The following is a 14,361-nucleotide window of genomic DNA, read 5'->3' as shown; positions in this document are numbered from 1 at the left end:
GTGGTAACGGAGATGCAGACGAGGTCCGGCGGTTCGGTTCGGGCGGAGGAGAGAAACGGGAAGAATCCAGCAGCCGTCCAACACAACGTCTTAAATGTTCAGTTCGAGAGCAAGACTCCCGATGGCCACGGCGGCCATCTTGAATGACCACGGCAGCCATCTTGAATGACCACGGCGGCCATCTTGTATGACCAGCGTTTATTTGGACTTTGAGTTCAGGTCGACTCTAGACAGAACCATCAGAATCAGGCTGGGTTTTCTTTCAAGAATAAGGTCATAAGACAATAAAATCAAGATGAAATTTTACTCAACTACATTTATTCCTGGTTTTTCTGGTGAAAACAAAGTTTTTCCTTTAATTCTGACATGTTTTTGGTCCAATGGCACCTTTATTGTGCTGATATCTGGAGCCTGTCCACAGCCCTGATTCTCAGCCCGTTTAGATGGTTCTGGTAGAATCGGGCCGGTTCCGACGGTTCTGATCTCTGGATCGGTGCATTAAGAGCATAAAACAGTTTAAACTCAAACTGTCAGCAGCACAGCAGTCGGGATGTTTGTCCTGCTGTTACCTGCTGCTAATGCAGCCGTGTGTGTGTGTGTGTGTGTGTGTGTGTGTGTGTGTGTGTGTGTGTGTGTGTGTGTGTGGGGCTACATGTTAGCCGTTTGTGCTGAAAGAGGCTGAGTGGGTGGAGGAGTGACTGTTTAAATCATAAACGGCCAGCAGGGGGCAGCAACACGCTGGGGGGAGGCAGAGGAAGAAGATGAGCAGCAGATGGACTCTATAATGCTGTTGGTCAGTCAACAGGTTGTTGGTCCAGCTGGGGGACATGAACTGGTTTCAGCCGATGTCGGGTGGTTTGGTCCAGTTCAGTCGGTTTCAACTGGTTCTAACTGGTTTCTGCTGGTTCTAACTGGTTTCTGCTGGTTCTAACCGGTTTCTGCTGGTTCTAACTGGTTTCTGCTGGTTCTAACCGGTTTCTGCTGGTTCTAACTGGTTTCTGCTGGTTCTAACCGGTTTCTGCTGGTTCTAACTGGTTTCTGCTGGTTCTAACTGGTTTCTGCTGGTTCTAACCGGTTTCTGCTGGTTCTAACTGGTTTCTGCTGGTTCTAACCGGTTTCTGCTGGTTCTAACTGGTTTCTGCTGGTTCTAACTGGTTTCTGCTGGTTCTAACTGGTTTCTGCTGGTTCTAACTGGTTTCTGCTGGTTCTAACTGGTTTCTGCTGGTTCTAACTGGTTTCTGCTGGTTCTAACTGGTTTCTGCTGGTTCTAACTGGTTTCTGCTGGTTCTAACTGGTTTCTGCTGGTTCTAACTGGTTTCTGCTGGTTCTAACCGGTTTCTGCTGGTTCTAACTGGTTTCTGCTGGTTCTAACCGGTTTCTGCTGGTTCTAACTGGTTTCTGCTGGTTCTAACCGGTTTCTGCTGGTTCTAACTGGTTCTAACCGGTTTCTGCTGGTTCTAACTGGTTTCTGCTGGTTTTGACTGGTTTCTGCTGGTTCTAACTGGTTTCTGCTGGTTCTAACTGGTTTCTGCTGGTTCTAACCGGTTTCTGCTGGTTCTAACTGGTTTCTGCTGGTTCTAACCGGTTTCTGCTGGTTCTAACTGGTTTCTGCTGGTTCTAACTGGTTTCTGCTGGTTCTAACTGGTTTCTGCTGGTTCTAACTGGTTTCTGCTGGTTCTAACCGGTTTCTGCTGGTTCTAACTGGTTTCTGCTGGTTCTAACCGGTTTCTGCTGGTTCTAACTGGTTTCTGCTGGTTCTAACTGGTTTCTGCTGGTTCTAACCGGTTTCTGCTGGTTCTAACCGGTTTCTGCTGGTTCTAACTGGTTTCTGCTGGTTCTAACCGGTTTCTGCTGGTTCTAACTGGTTTCTGCTGGTTCTAACCGGTTTCTGCTGGTTCTAACTGGTTTCTGCTGGTTCTAACCGGTTTCTGCTGGTTCTAACTGGTTTCTGCTGGTTCTAACCGGTTTCTGCTGGTTCTAACTGGTTCTAACCGGTTTCTGCTGGTTCTAACTGGTTTCTGCTGGTTCTAACTGGTTTCCGCTGGTTCTAACCGGTTTCTGCTGGTTCTAACTGGTTTCTGCTGGTTTTGACTGGTTTCTGCTGGTTCTAACTGGTTTCTGCTGGTTCTGACTGGTTTCTGCTAGTTTCTGCTGGTTCTGACTGGTTTCTGCTGGTTCTAACTGGTTTCTGCTGGTTCTGACTGGTTTCTGCAGGTTCTAACTGGTTTCTGCTAGTTTCTGCTGGTTCTGACTGGTTTCTGCTGGTTCTAACTGGTTTCTGCTGGTTCTGACTGGTTTCTGCAGGTTCTGACTGGTTTCTGCAGGTTCTAACTGGTTTCTGCTAGTTTCTGCTGGTTCTGACTGGTTTCTGCTGGTTCTAACTGGTTTCTGCTGGTTCTGACTGGTTTCTGCAGGTTCTGACTGGTTTCTGCAGGTTCTAACTGGTTTCTGCTAGTTTCTGCTGGTTCTGACTGGTTTCTGCTGGTTCTAACTGGTTTCTGCTGGTTCTGACTGGTTTCTGCAGGTTCTAACTGGTTTCTGCTAGTTTCTGCTGGTTCTAACTGGTTTCTGCTGGTTCTAACTGGTTTCTGCTGGTTCTGACTGGTTTCTGCAGGTTCTGACTGGTTTCTGCAGGTTCTAACTGGTTTCTGCTAGTTTCTGCTGGTTCTGACTGGTTTCTGCTGGTTCTAACTGGTTCCTGCTGGTTTCAGCTCATCTGTTTTAGTTCCGTCTCGTGTCTCTCTTGCAGCAGACGGTTCTGTCAGAAAACTATAATAAAGTTCCACTGTGGTATTGTGGCTGAAATCAGCAGAATAAATTCATAATTTCTAATATTTGATGCAGAAACGGTCCGTGTTTCTGCTGCCGGGTCCAGTGTGTGGTTCTGTTCGCTGCCCCTCCCCCACCGCTGCTGAACACACTCGGTGATGGACTCTGCATTGTTCCAGCGTCTCTCTGTCGGCAGCAGGGTTTTCAGGATTCAGCCTCATAATCCACGACTCCGTCTTAATTACTCCTAATAATTAGGAAATCCTGATAATCTGCAGCCTGATCGAGGCCGAGCTCTCACACACACATGCACACACACACACACCGTCTCTGAAGGACTTTGAAGCAGATAGATAATTCTTTTCTGCTTCAACATTCACTAATTAGCAGCAGCTGAAAATCGCCTGAATCAGCTCCTCTGGAAGCTCCAGCTACCAGTCAGAAACCAGAGAGAAACCAGTCAGAAACCAGAGAGAAACCAGTCAGAGAGAAACCAGTCAGAAACCAGTCAGAAACCAGAGAGAAACCAGTCAGAAACCAGAGAGAAACCAGTCAGAGAGAAACCAGTCAGAAACCAGTCAGAAACCAGTCAGAAACCAGTCAGAAACCAGAGAGAACCCAGAAGGCTGCAGCTACATAATGAAACAGGAGAGTAGTAGGAGAAGATGCAGGATGTTTCCCTCAGAGTCTATTTGCTGCAGTTTGCTGGGTTTTCGGCCCGTTTGTCCTGTCAGAACCGCTGACCGGGTCACCAGCGTCCTGTTTGAACCAGTTTGTTACCAGCCTGTGTTGAGTAGTAACCAATCAGAAGCTTTGAAAGCTGTGACATCATCATCTGGGTCTTCCCAGGCTATTAAAAGTGGAACCAGGCGCAGTTCTGGGCCCACTGCTGTTTATTATTGTCCTTTCACTTGATTTTATCGTTTTATATCTTTTAATTCTTTGTGTAACTTAATTGGTTCCTGTTGTAAGTGATGATGAATGAAAACGTCCAACCTGGACTGACGTCTTCCTCCTGTCCTTCTGTCCTCAGGTCCTCCTGTCCACCATCCTCAGGGTTTCCACCTTCTACCAAATCCAGATTCAAACCCGGCCCGCTCCGACCAGAACCCGGCCCGCTCAGACCAGAACCCGGCCCGCTTCTTCCAGCCTTCCTCAGGTTCCTCAGCTCAGGAAACCGTTTATACGCCTGGACCCGGAGCAGCTCAGACGGATCCAAACCAGCAACCAAAGCCTTCAACCAGCTTCTGCCTCCTCACTGACCCCGCCTCCCGGTGACTCCGCCTCCTCACTGACTCCGCCTCCTCACTGACTCCGCCTCCTCAGTGACTCCGCCTCCCGGTGACCCCGCCTCCTCAGTGACTCCGCCTCCTGGTGACAACGCCTCACAGTGACTCCGCCTCCCAGTGACTCCGCCTCCTCACTGACTCCGCCTCCTCAGTGACTCCGCCTCCCGGTGACCCCGCCTCCTCAGTGACTCCGCCTCCTGGTGACAACGCCTCCCGGTGACCCCGCCTCCTCACTGACTCCGCCTCCCGGTGACTCCGCCTCCTGGTGACAACGCCTCCCGGTGACCCCGCCTCCTCACTGACCCCGCCTCCCAGTGACCCCGCCTCCTCAGACTGACGCCATGTTGGGCGCCGGACCAGCTAACTCTGCTAACTCTCTGAGCTCCTGATTGGAGGAGCTTCACATCTTCAGGGTTTCGTTTAATAATTATGAGAATTTACAGACATATCAAACAGAATAATTACTTATTTAAAACAAATTTTTATACCTTCAGAGAACTTTAGTGTATATTTCCTGAACTGGAGTAAATAAAGAGATTATATTCCGTGTCTTTGTGGTTCTTCTGATCCGGTTGGAAGTCGGGGGACTTCCTGGAACAAACGGGACATGTGGATATCTGTTCCCCGACACGTCCAATGTTAGATTCTAGGTTTAAATTTCTCCAGAATTATGCAGAAACGTCAAATATGAACATAAACCTGTGAGTTCTGCCTGAATTTGGTGGTTTTCGTTGCTTCTGGCTGATGTTGGACCACATTTCTGGACCCTGACCCACATTTTGGGAACCGCTAGTTTAGAGGAACCGTGTTACCTGTGAGTCAGGTTCACTCAGAAACTGAATCTGTGCCACCAGACTGAGCAGAGCGTGCGTCATGTAAACGGGAACCTGGAGACCAGAGTTTGTCTCACGCCGTCGCTAAGGACGGATCCTTACATATGGAGCCAAAATGGTGCAAAATGTCACGTCGTTCACACCAGTTCTGAATAATCGGCTTTAATCCAAGTCCAGTCCGTTGTCTAGAAAGTCCAGTTCGGTTGGGGAGGTGTGAATGCTAAGCTAACTCTGATCTGTCTGCTAGCTTCAGTCTGGGTTTGGTTGAAGTGAACAGAACAGGAAGTGGACTACAGCGCAGGGCATTCTGGGTAAATACAACCAAAGCTAACATGCTAGCCTAGCACTAGCAGCAGAAATGGCTCCAACCGCTAAACTCTGACTTTTCCATCTGGTGAAACAGGAAGTTGCTCTCAGAGGTTTCTGTGTCGTTTCCTTCAGTGGTTCTTGGTGCAGCGCCCCCACAGGCCAGGAGGGGAACAGGCTGGTTTGGGGCAGAACCACAGCAGCTGGAGGTGGAGCAGATGTTCTGGTCCAAATCAAACCAAATCAGCAAAAATTACTAAACAAAACTAGGATTTAAGAAAAACAAAAGAACATTTTAATTTTGCAGCCTTAGCAAAACAACAGAACTTCCTACGAGGCTACAAAATCAAAATGGCTCCAACAGGGAGGCCCCTGACCTCCTGACCCGGTCCTCCAGAACCGGGCTGATGAACCGTTTCCCATCCAGATGTTGGACTCTGGTTCTGATAACATCTGGCTGCTGGTGCTCATTAGCATGAGCTAATGACTTTCTGCTGCCAGTTTCTAACCGGGTCCAGAGCCAGAACTACAAGTCCCAGCTTCCAGCACCGACCATGACCCACATCCCAACCAGAACCAGCACAACCAGAACCAGTAACTCAATCAGAACCAGCACAATCAGAACCAGTACAACCAGAACCAGTACAACCAGAACCAGTAACTCAATCAGAACCAGCACAATCAGAACCAGTACAACCAGAACCAGTACAATCAGAACCAGCACAATCAGAACCAGTAACTCAATCAGAACCAGTACAATCAGAACCAGTACAATCAGAACCAGTACAATCAGAACCAGTACAACCAGAACCAGTAACTCAATCAGAACCAGTACCCCAATCAGAACCAGTAACTCAATCAGAACCAGTACAACCAGAACCAGTACCTTCCATGGCCCCATAGAACTGGAGGATCAGGTTGATGTAATTTAGCATCTGGAGCCTAAAGGGCCACATCAGGAGCTACGGCGGCCCACATCCGGCCCCCGAGCCTGGAGTTGGACCCATGTGATCTGAAAGCTGCTGGTTCCTGATCTGGTTTCACTTCCTGTTTCCTGCATCCAGTTTGGTTCCTCTTCTGCTGCCAAACATCCTCAGTTTCACAGATGTGGAGATTTGACGTCTTTTCACTTCCTCTGTCGAACCAGATTAGCCTGTTAGCTCGATGCTAACACGCTAATGTTAGCATAGCGACCCTGGTGGTTTGTGCCAGGCGCTTCACTGTTAGCTTCTTAGTGATTCTAGTTTCTCTCTCTCTCTCTCGCCCGCTGTGCCACTTTCTCTCCTTCACACCTGCGACCCGTCAGCCAATCAGCAGGTTTTTGTTCTGCTCTGGCTCCCTGTGGTAAGTTTTTCATGATTTTTAAAAAAAATTAAATACAAAATCTACTTGCCGCCTCTGCATTTCTGCATTTGGGTTCATCATCAAACACATTTATTTCTGTGTGACGGTTATAAAAATGAGAGAATATTTTATGGAGGAATCTCCATGTTGAGCAAAGATTTCTGTATAAATCTTACACTAAAAAACATTCGTCTGGAAGTAACCAAAGCATTTTTGGCTTTTTAGACACATGATCACACATTTTACTAGAGAAGATTAGGTCTCATCTTTATTGCATGTCGTTCCGGAAATAGAAAAATGCACAAACTCAGATTTAATTCATCGAGTTTTTTGGTTTCGATCCGAGTTTCTTCTTCTTCTTCTTCTTCCCGGTTTAAAGGAGCGAAGAATCCAGGCCGCATCCCTGCAAATATTTACTCACGTCTTGGTTTTTACAGTGCGTCCGCCAGCCCACCCTGCAGCCAGACAGAGGGAAACGTCATGAGAGCTTTTCCAACAGCAGATCAGCCGAGGCTGGTCACATGACCTCACCAGGCGGCGATGCCCTGCGGGTCCCTGACGACGCGCTTCGCACAGCCGATGGCCACGCCCACATCGTCGCTCAGCAGCTCTGGTGCAGAAAAAAGAACAAAAAAACGTTTCGTTTACTCCGACACAGAAGGAAAACATTAGAAACCTGCCAAGCCAGTTGGTGCTAGTTCATTTTTTTGCATTAGCGCTTTTGCTAACTTTGCTAACATTTAGCGCACTTAGCTTCCCCTACATTAATTTTTCTGAATAAGTGATCAAGAGCTAATTTAGTTAGCCGTTTTGTAAACGTTCAGTTGAATAAAGTTTGACATCTGTAGGAATTTAAGATTTATTCCAGTAGTTTATACTCATGCTCTTATTTTGAAGTCTGTCCTCACGTTCTCTCTTTTCCCCCAGTAACTTTATTTAAAACCAAAAATAGAAACATAAACAGAATATCTACGGACTTTATGGAAATTATGTTGAAATTAAACTGGTGTTTAGAATATCAATTGAATTAGCGCTTTAGCATTAGCTTCTAATAAATACTGTGTTAATAAAGCACTTTGGAGTTAGCTTCTGCTAAATACCATGTTGGTATATAGCATGTTAGCAGAGCTAATGTTTCATGATTAGCGCTTCAGGGTTAGCTAACTCCTAACTGTTCAGTACAAGCTAAGCTAAGCTACACATTAGCCTGGCCCAGCTCGTTGTGCGGCCATGTTTGAGTATTCTCCACGTATTTGGCTCCGTGTTGAGGATGGTTGTGCTGGTTTCAGAGCTGGAGGTTCTTGACCTACGCTCACACATGATGCGACATCCGTTGGCGGTTCTGATCCGGGTGTCGTTGCACCACCAGCGGCTGTTGATCTGGAAGATGCCGAAGTCGGTGGATTTGTCCCGGTTGTGGTTGACAGCCAAGGTGTCGTATCGCGACTCCCAGTAAGTCAGACACATCCCTGAAGACAGAACCAGTTCCATGTTTAAACTCCAGCTGAAAGGTCAGCAGAGGGTCAGCGAAGCATCCAGCAGTTAGAGACCGCAGCCCGTCGTCCTCTGGCAGCAGGCTAGTGTTTCTTTAAGGGAAGCGGCCATTTTGTAAAGTTCACAGCGATATTTAGTCATTAAATGTCACAGTTTCAATTATAAAAGGCAGATTATTTTTCTCTGAGCTAAATATTTAGCTTTGAAACTCAGCAGTTAGCTTAAAGTTAAGTATTTTATATTAAATATTTAGTTGAACTAAATATTCAAACTAAATATTTTCATATAGTGGCAGCAGTAACTTCATTTACTGTGATCATTTCTCATTTTCTCCTCTAAACAGATCATAGACATAATTTTAGGTCAATATTAGATTATTTTAAAGAATTTAATAATAAAACCTGGAGGAAGCCAGAAGTGATCCGGTCTGAAACCAGAATAATAATCAATAATCAGTCTGTGTGCGGCTTACAGTTGGCCAGGCTGACGTTCCGGTATCCGTCCATCCCGCTGCTCTTCATGGTTCGGGCCCACTGGCACCGCTCGAACACTCTGCCGTCCACCAGAACCAGCAGAACCAGCAGAACCAGCAGAACCTTCATGGCTCCGTCTCGACCTGTTGCTGAAACTCCGCGGCCAACTGTCAATACGACGAGGCGACAGCAAGTTCCCCAAAACCCGGTTTGGTTCTGCTTCGTGTTTCTGGTTCTGGTTTTCCGGCGGAACCAGAGGAAACCACCGGCATAGAAAACAACAGAGTAGAATGTGAAACGCAGCTCTGCCTCCGTTCTGATCGGATTTTCTGGAAAAAAAAAAATCACTAAAATGAAGCTTGAAAAGTCACAATTTACGGCCTTTCCAGGTTCTTCTTTAGTGTTTTAGATTCATCTACATATTTATGAGATTTTTTACTTTTCAAACTAAAAAAAAATGTCTATAGTTTTTCCTACAATAATTCTGAGATTTTTATGTTTATTTTTAAAACATCTTTGGTTTTTCAAACTCAGAAATTTTCACGATTTTGTATAAAATTTCAGAGACTAATCAAAAAAATTGTAGTAAGTGTGTTTCCTCAAAAATGTCCTGTTTCTTTTTAAAATTTATTCTTTTTTTTTTATAGAAATATACTTCATTTTTCCACCTCCAGTGGCCCCAACAGGCTGCCGTAGCTCATAACTTCAGCTTCAGATCCTTGGTGATCCAGTCGAACCAGTCTGGCAGCAAACTGGGATTTTGTCCACAACACTTTCAAACGTTTATGTATTTAAAGTTATTTACAGCCAACCGCAGTGAAAAGTTTATTTAAATATAATCATAATTTTTTATAAAGTTGTATTTCAAAGTGAGAAACGTCAGCATGTTACCTGTGGAGGAAACTTAAAGAGGGGTGATGGAGCTGCAGCCACCAGCCGCGGAACTAAACCTGATTAAAAACTACAAACGTCACGAGGGGGACGCGATGGCGTCACACACGAGAAGCCACGCCCACCGGAAGCTCCCAGCTGCAGAGGGAAACGGGAAACAGCAACTCTGGAGATTTATACTATCTGGGCCAGCAGCTGGTTTCTCATCATAAGGACAGATAATAATAATAATAATAATAATAATAATAATAATAATAATAATAATAATAATAATAATAATAATAATAATAATAATAATAATAATAATGTTAATAACAATAATAATAATAATAATAATAATAATAATAATAATAATAATAATGTTAATAATAAAAACAATAATAATAATAATAATAATAATAATAATAATAATAATAATAATGATAATGATAATAATAATGATAATAATAATAATAATAATAATAATAATAATAATAATAATAATAATAATAATAATAATAATAATAATAATAATAATAACAATAATAATAATAATAATAATAATAATAATAATAATAATGTTAATAATAAAAACAATAATAATAATAATAATAATAATAATAATAATAATAATAATAATAATAATAATAATAATAATAATAATAATAATAATAATAATAATAATAATAATAATAATAATAATAATAATAATGATAATAATAATAATAATAATAATAATAATAATAATAATAATAATAATAATAATAATAATAATAATAATAATAATAATAATAATAATAATAATAATAATAATAATAATAATTAATAATAATATCACTTCTACCAGCTGAAAGAAACGTTCCGGGTTTCATCCAAACCGAACGGATGAACCAGGAGCTGGAGCCTCTCAGGTCACCGGGGGTCATGACCTCTGCACCTTTAGAGTCTCAGGTCACCATCCATACATGATGATGATGATGATGATGATGAAGGTTCCCTCTCCCGGTCGCCTCCAAGCCCTCAGTACCTGGACAACAGGTGAGGCTCTTCAGCAGAGACTTTACGGTGAAACGATTGGACCAATCAGGACCTCCTCTTCATCCTCCTCTTCATCCTCCTCTTCCTCCTTCACCAAACATTTGCTCTGGGCTCATTTCCTTGCACAATGTCGCAGTTTGTTGGACTTTGATGTATTTCCCACCCTGGAAAACATGCAAAGTCCAAATCCAGGAGTACGGAGTGAAGCCGGGACCAGGTCAGGTCAGAGCGTCACGTCTCTCTCTGCTCCTGTTGACTTTGGACGACTTTCAGTCAGATTAGCAAGCAGCTAAAGGCGCCGCAGACCTTCAAGGTGAGAGCATCGCCTGGAAGCCAGGAGAGAAAACCCTGGACCAGAGGATGAAGAGGATGAAGACCCTGCCGGTGGCACCCTGCGCACCCTGAAGGCCAGTGGCATGGACGGCCACCGGGGCATCAGCCTGGCCGGCTGTAAGTACAGAACCACCAGCTGTGGCTGCAGTGGGAGTCAGATGTTCCTTTAGTGAAGCTGGTTGCTTATTAAAACATTTGTGCTCCTTCGTCTTCAGTCCTTTTATGAATCATTTCCTGGTTTTCAGAGACGTCAACATCTGATTGGTTCCACTTGGAAAACAGTTCATTCTTAATGTGAATAAGGTTAAGAATGATGTAGATGTTGGTTTTTAACTCTTTAGTTGGATCAGCTCAGCCCAAAGAGTCACCAGGAACTGGACCTACAGGCCCTAAAGTCAGGAGGTCCAGGATCTTCCTGGGTGAAGTTCCCATGTTTTCCCTTTGCATTTCTTGGTTTTCCTGGTTTCCTGGACACGTCTGGACGCCTCCAGGTCGTGTTCAGCTCTTTGTCAGTGGTAGACGGTAGTTTTTCTGGAGAGTTTCCACTCTGGACATCGTCCCTGGCTCGCCGATCTTTGGCGATAGACTCCAGTTCCCTTGTACCCCTGAAGGGAGACGGATGACTTTTCTATCCGGCGTTGAGTCTTTACCCAACCGATGCTCAGTCTGGTGTCCTGATTGTCCGTAGGGGTTTGTCTGACCCAACACGAGTCAGGCTTCAACACCAGAGCCACCAACCGCAACAGAGACGGCTCCACCGACTACGGCATCTTCCAGATCAACAGCCGCTGGTGGTGCAGAGACGGCGGAGTCTCCAGATCCAACGGATGCGGCATCAACTGCAGCCGTAAGCGTTGAATCCTCATGTCACTTTGGGAGTTCTAAGGAAAGCAGAAGATCCAGTTTTTGAATCTTCCCACAGAACTCCTGACAGACGATGTGACCACGGCGATCACCTGCGCCAAACGGGTCGTCAGGGGCCCCAACGGCATCAGAGCCTGGTGGGTCATGTGGTGCAGTGAGACTGCTTTACTTTGATTGGACCGTCGCTGGTAACGGTGTGTGTTTGGTTTCAGGGTGGCCTGGACTACTCACTGTCAGAACCGAGACCTGAGCGGCTGCAGACTCTAACCTGGACCTGAAGACGGGATGGAGCAGAAACGTCTCTGCCTGTAGCCGTTACAGATCCAGTCCTGGTTGAATAAAACTAAGTACACCCCTGATCCAGAGGTACCTCAGCCTCTTCCTGTCCTCCCCTGGTCTGATGCTGCATTCACTGACCCCTCAGTGACTCTAAAGACCTGCTGTGACATTCAACACATCAGAAATTATGTTTTTTGAATGAATAAAAACAATAGAAAAATGAATGGGTAAATGAATCCATCATCCATCCATCCTGTTCTCTGAACTGATCACTGATCGTCATAAGCTCCTGCTGGTACTTGATATTGATCCGGTTCATCTGCAGAGTAAAACCTGCTGATTTATTGCCGCTCTTGTCCAATCAGGAGGCTTCAGGAATCAACCCACCGCATCAATTAGATCCTGGTCGTGTCTCTGTCTGGTTCCAGCAGCAGCTGCCCGTCTCTCCGTGTCGTCGCGCTCAGAACGGACTTCCTGAACTTTCTCCACTCAGCCTGGTTCCGTCTCATCTCCAACCTGCAGCAACCTGAAGCTGCGCCGCACGACGCCATTAATCAACACGCCGAGAGGAGGCAGCCGGATCGATTCATCTGCAGGCAGAGGGGATGGATCCATGCGGGCCATGTGCGGGCCGGAGCCGGAGGAGGTTCTGGAAACAGTGATGGAGGAGCTGAGGGCCGGTTCGATGCAGAGCGATGCTTTAACTGACCCGACAATGACTCATCTTACTGTTTGGAGGAATCATCAGCAAACAGCAGGAGCTACCGGAGCCACCGGAGCCACCGGAGCTACCGGAGCCACCGGAGCTACCAGAGCTGCCAGAGCTACCGGAGCTAACGGAGCTACCGGAGCCACCGGAGCCACCGGAGCTACCAGAGCTACCAGAGCCACCGGAGTTACCGGAGCTACCGGAGCCACCGGAGCTACCGAAGCCACCGAAGCCACCGGAGCCACCGGAGTTACCGGAGCTACCGGAGCCACCGGAGCTACCGAAGCCACCGAAGCCACCGGAGCCACCGGAGCTACCGGAGCTAACGGAGCTACCAGAGCTACCAGAGCTGCCAGAGTTACCAGAGCTACCGGAGCTACCAGAGCTACCAGAGCTGCCAGAGCTACCAGAGCTGCCAGAGCTACCAGAGCTACCAGAGCTGCCAGAGCCACCGGAGCCACCGGAGCTACCGGAGCTAACGGAGCTACCAGAGCTGCCAGAGCTACCAGAGCTGCCAGAGTTACCAGAGCTACCGGAGCTACCAGAGCTACCAGAGCTGCCAGAGCTACCGGAGCCACCGGAGCTACCGGAGCTACCGGAGCTACCGGAGCCACCGGAGCTACCGGAGCTACCGGAGCTGCCAGAGCTACCGAAGCTACCGGAGCCACGGGAGCTACCGAAGCTACCAGAGCCACCGGAGCTACCGGAGCCACCGGAGCTACCGGAGCCACCGGAGCTACCAGAGCTACCGAAGCTACCTGAGCCACCGGAGCTACCGGAGCTACCAGAGCTGCCAGAGCTACCGGAGCTACCGGAGCTACCAGAGCTACCGGAGCTACCGGAGCTACCAGAGCTGCCAGAGCTACCAGAGCTGCCAGAGCTACCAGAGCTGCCAGAGCTACCGGAGCCACCGGAGCTACCAGAGCTAACGGAGCTACCGGAGCCACCGGAGCTACCAGAGCTACCGGAGCTGCCGGAGCTGCCAGAGCTACCGAAGCTACCGGAGCCACCGGAGCTACCGGAGCTACCGGAGCTACCAGAGCTGCCAGAGCTACCGGAGCTACCGGAGCTACCGGAGCTACCAGAGCTGCCAGAGCTACCGGAGCTACCGGAGCTACCAGAGCTACCGAAGCTACCGGAGCCACCGGAGCTACCAGAGCTGCCAGAGCTACCGGAGCTACCGGAGCTACCAGAGCTAACGGAGCTACCGGAGCCACCGGAGCTACCAGAGCTACCGGAGCTGCCGGAGCTGCCAGAGCTACCGAAGCTACCGGAGCCACCGGAGCTACCGGAGCTACCAGAGCTGCCAGAGCTACCGGAGCTACCAGAGCTACCAGAGCCTGGTAGTAACTAGCTACTCGAGTAACTTAGTTAAAAATGTAACTTTTAGGAGTATTTTAAATATGCTACACTTTTTTTTTTTACTTTTAGCCCTCTTTAACATTTGTGATGTTTAAGCTAATGGGGACAAGGAAGTTATTTATAAACTGTGGTGAACATGCTACTGCTAATGTGCTGATAGTGAAGCAAACCGTTAGCTTGCTGCTTTAGCATTGCTAAACATTTAGCTCACTTAGCTGCCCCTAAACACATTTTAAACAAACTCTAAAGAGCTAACATGCTTTGCTGTTTTTGGATAAACTTCAACATGTGTTGAAGTTTTAGTTTTTGTCAAGATGCTTATGCTTTTATTTTGAAGTCTCTTTGTGCAGCAGTTTCCTTTCCTCTTGTTTTTTTTTGTTCCCCCAAAATATGAAACG

General features: G+C 46.7%; 4 protein-coding genes across 7 annotated transcripts in view; 3 read left to right on the top strand and 1 right to left on the bottom strand.

Annotated features, from left to right (window-relative positions):
- The window catches only part of mbd2 (methyl-CpG binding domain protein 2), a 10,758-nt gene extending 6,153 nt beyond the window's left edge, over window positions 1-4,605 (top strand). For 3 of the 4 annotated variants that reach the window (XM_081613526.1, XM_081613525.1, XM_081613527.1), the window contains one exon: window positions 3,803-4,605. In XM_081613526.1, coding sequence (XP_081469652.1) covers window positions 3,803-4,031 — 229 coding nt within the window. In that variant the 3' untranslated portion in view covers window positions 4,032-4,605. The remainder of the gene's footprint in view (window positions 1-3,802) is intronic. The other variant, XM_008402360.3, reaches the window with a different exon arrangement.
- A 2,191-nt stretch (window positions 4,606-6,796) lies between these two features.
- Window positions 6,797-9,545, bottom strand: LOC103460257 (lysozyme C-like). Its single transcript, XM_008402363.3, has 5 exons — window positions 9,400-9,545; window positions 8,508-8,743; window positions 7,852-8,010; window positions 7,073-7,151; window positions 6,797-6,996 (listed from the first exon to the last, which is right to left on the bottom strand). The coding sequence occupies exons 2-5, from the start codon at window positions 8,635-8,637 to the stop codon at window positions 6,915-6,917; spliced, it is 450 nt and encodes a 149-aa protein (XP_008400585.1). The 5' UTR covers window positions 8,638-8,743; window positions 9,400-9,545; the 3' UTR covers window positions 6,797-6,914.
- Window positions 9,546-10,346: 801 nt separating this feature from the next.
- Window positions 10,347-12,679, top strand: LOC108165945 (lysozyme C-like). The gene is made up of 6 exons (XM_081613900.1): window positions 10,347-10,416; window positions 10,750-10,866; window positions 11,091-11,168; window positions 11,426-11,596; window positions 11,672-11,750; window positions 11,826-12,679. Exons 1-6 carry the CDS (start codon window positions 10,347-10,349, stop codon window positions 11,878-11,880), a joined length of 570 nt encoding a protein of 189 aa, XP_081470026.1. The 3' UTR covers window positions 11,881-12,679.
- Window positions 12,506-13,955, top strand: LOC145554333 (uncharacterized). The gene is made up of 2 exons (XM_081613899.1): window positions 12,506-12,572; window positions 12,631-13,955. Exons 1-2 carry the CDS (start codon window positions 12,506-12,508, stop codon window positions 13,953-13,955), a joined length of 1,392 nt encoding a protein of 463 aa, XP_081470025.1.
- The last annotated feature ends 406 nt before the right edge of the window (window positions 13,956-14,361 follow it).

This window comes from Poecilia reticulata, chromosome 12 (assembly GCF_904066995.2).
Source record: "Poecilia reticulata chromosome 12, P_reticulata-male-v2, whole genome shotgun sequence".
Classification (NCBI taxonomy): domain Eukaryota; kingdom Metazoa; phylum Chordata; class Actinopteri; order Cyprinodontiformes; family Poeciliidae; genus Poecilia; species Poecilia reticulata.
Note: the sequence above shows the minus strand (reverse complement) of the source record. Positions and strands in the feature narration are given on the sequence as shown.

What these genes read in the sequence shown, in the direction of transcription:
- LOC103460257 (XM_008402363.3), bottom strand. Translation starts at nt 8,637, where the DNA reads ATGAAGGTTCTGCTGGTTCTGCTGGTTCTGCTGGTTCTGGTGGACGGC. An exon ending in ATGTCGCATCATGTGTGAGC is followed by an intron (nt 7,152 to 7,851) that starts GTAGGTCAAGAA and finishes TTTCTGCACCAG; the next exon opens with AGCTGCTGAGCGACGATGTG. An exon ending in CCGCAGGGCATCGCCGCCTG is followed by an intron (nt 6,997 to 7,072) that starts GTGAGGTCATGT and finishes GTCTGGCTGCAG; the next exon opens with GGTGGGCTGGCGGACGCACT.
- LOC108165945 (XM_081613900.1), top strand. Translation starts at nt 10,347, where the DNA reads ATGATGATGATGATGATGATGAAGGTTCCCTCTCCCGGTCGCCTCCAA. An exon ending in GGGCATCAGCCTGGCCGGCT is followed by an intron (nt 10,867 to 11,090) that starts GTAAGTACAGAA and finishes TTAACTCTTTAG; the next exon opens with TTGGATCAGCTCAGCCCAAA. An exon ending in GAGGTCCAGGATCTTCCTGG is followed by an intron (nt 11,169 to 11,425) that starts GTGAAGTTCCCA and finishes GTCTGGTGTCCT; the next exon opens with GATTGTCCGTAGGGGTTTGT.
- LOC145554333 (XM_081613899.1), top strand. Translation starts at nt 12,506, where the DNA reads ATGCGGGCCATGTGCGGGCCGGAGCCGGAGGAGGTTCTGGAAACAGTG. An exon ending in GATGGAGGAGCTGAGGGCCG is followed by an intron (nt 12,573 to 12,630) that starts GTTCGATGCAGA and finishes TACTGTTTGGAG; the next exon opens with GAATCATCAGCAAACAGCAG.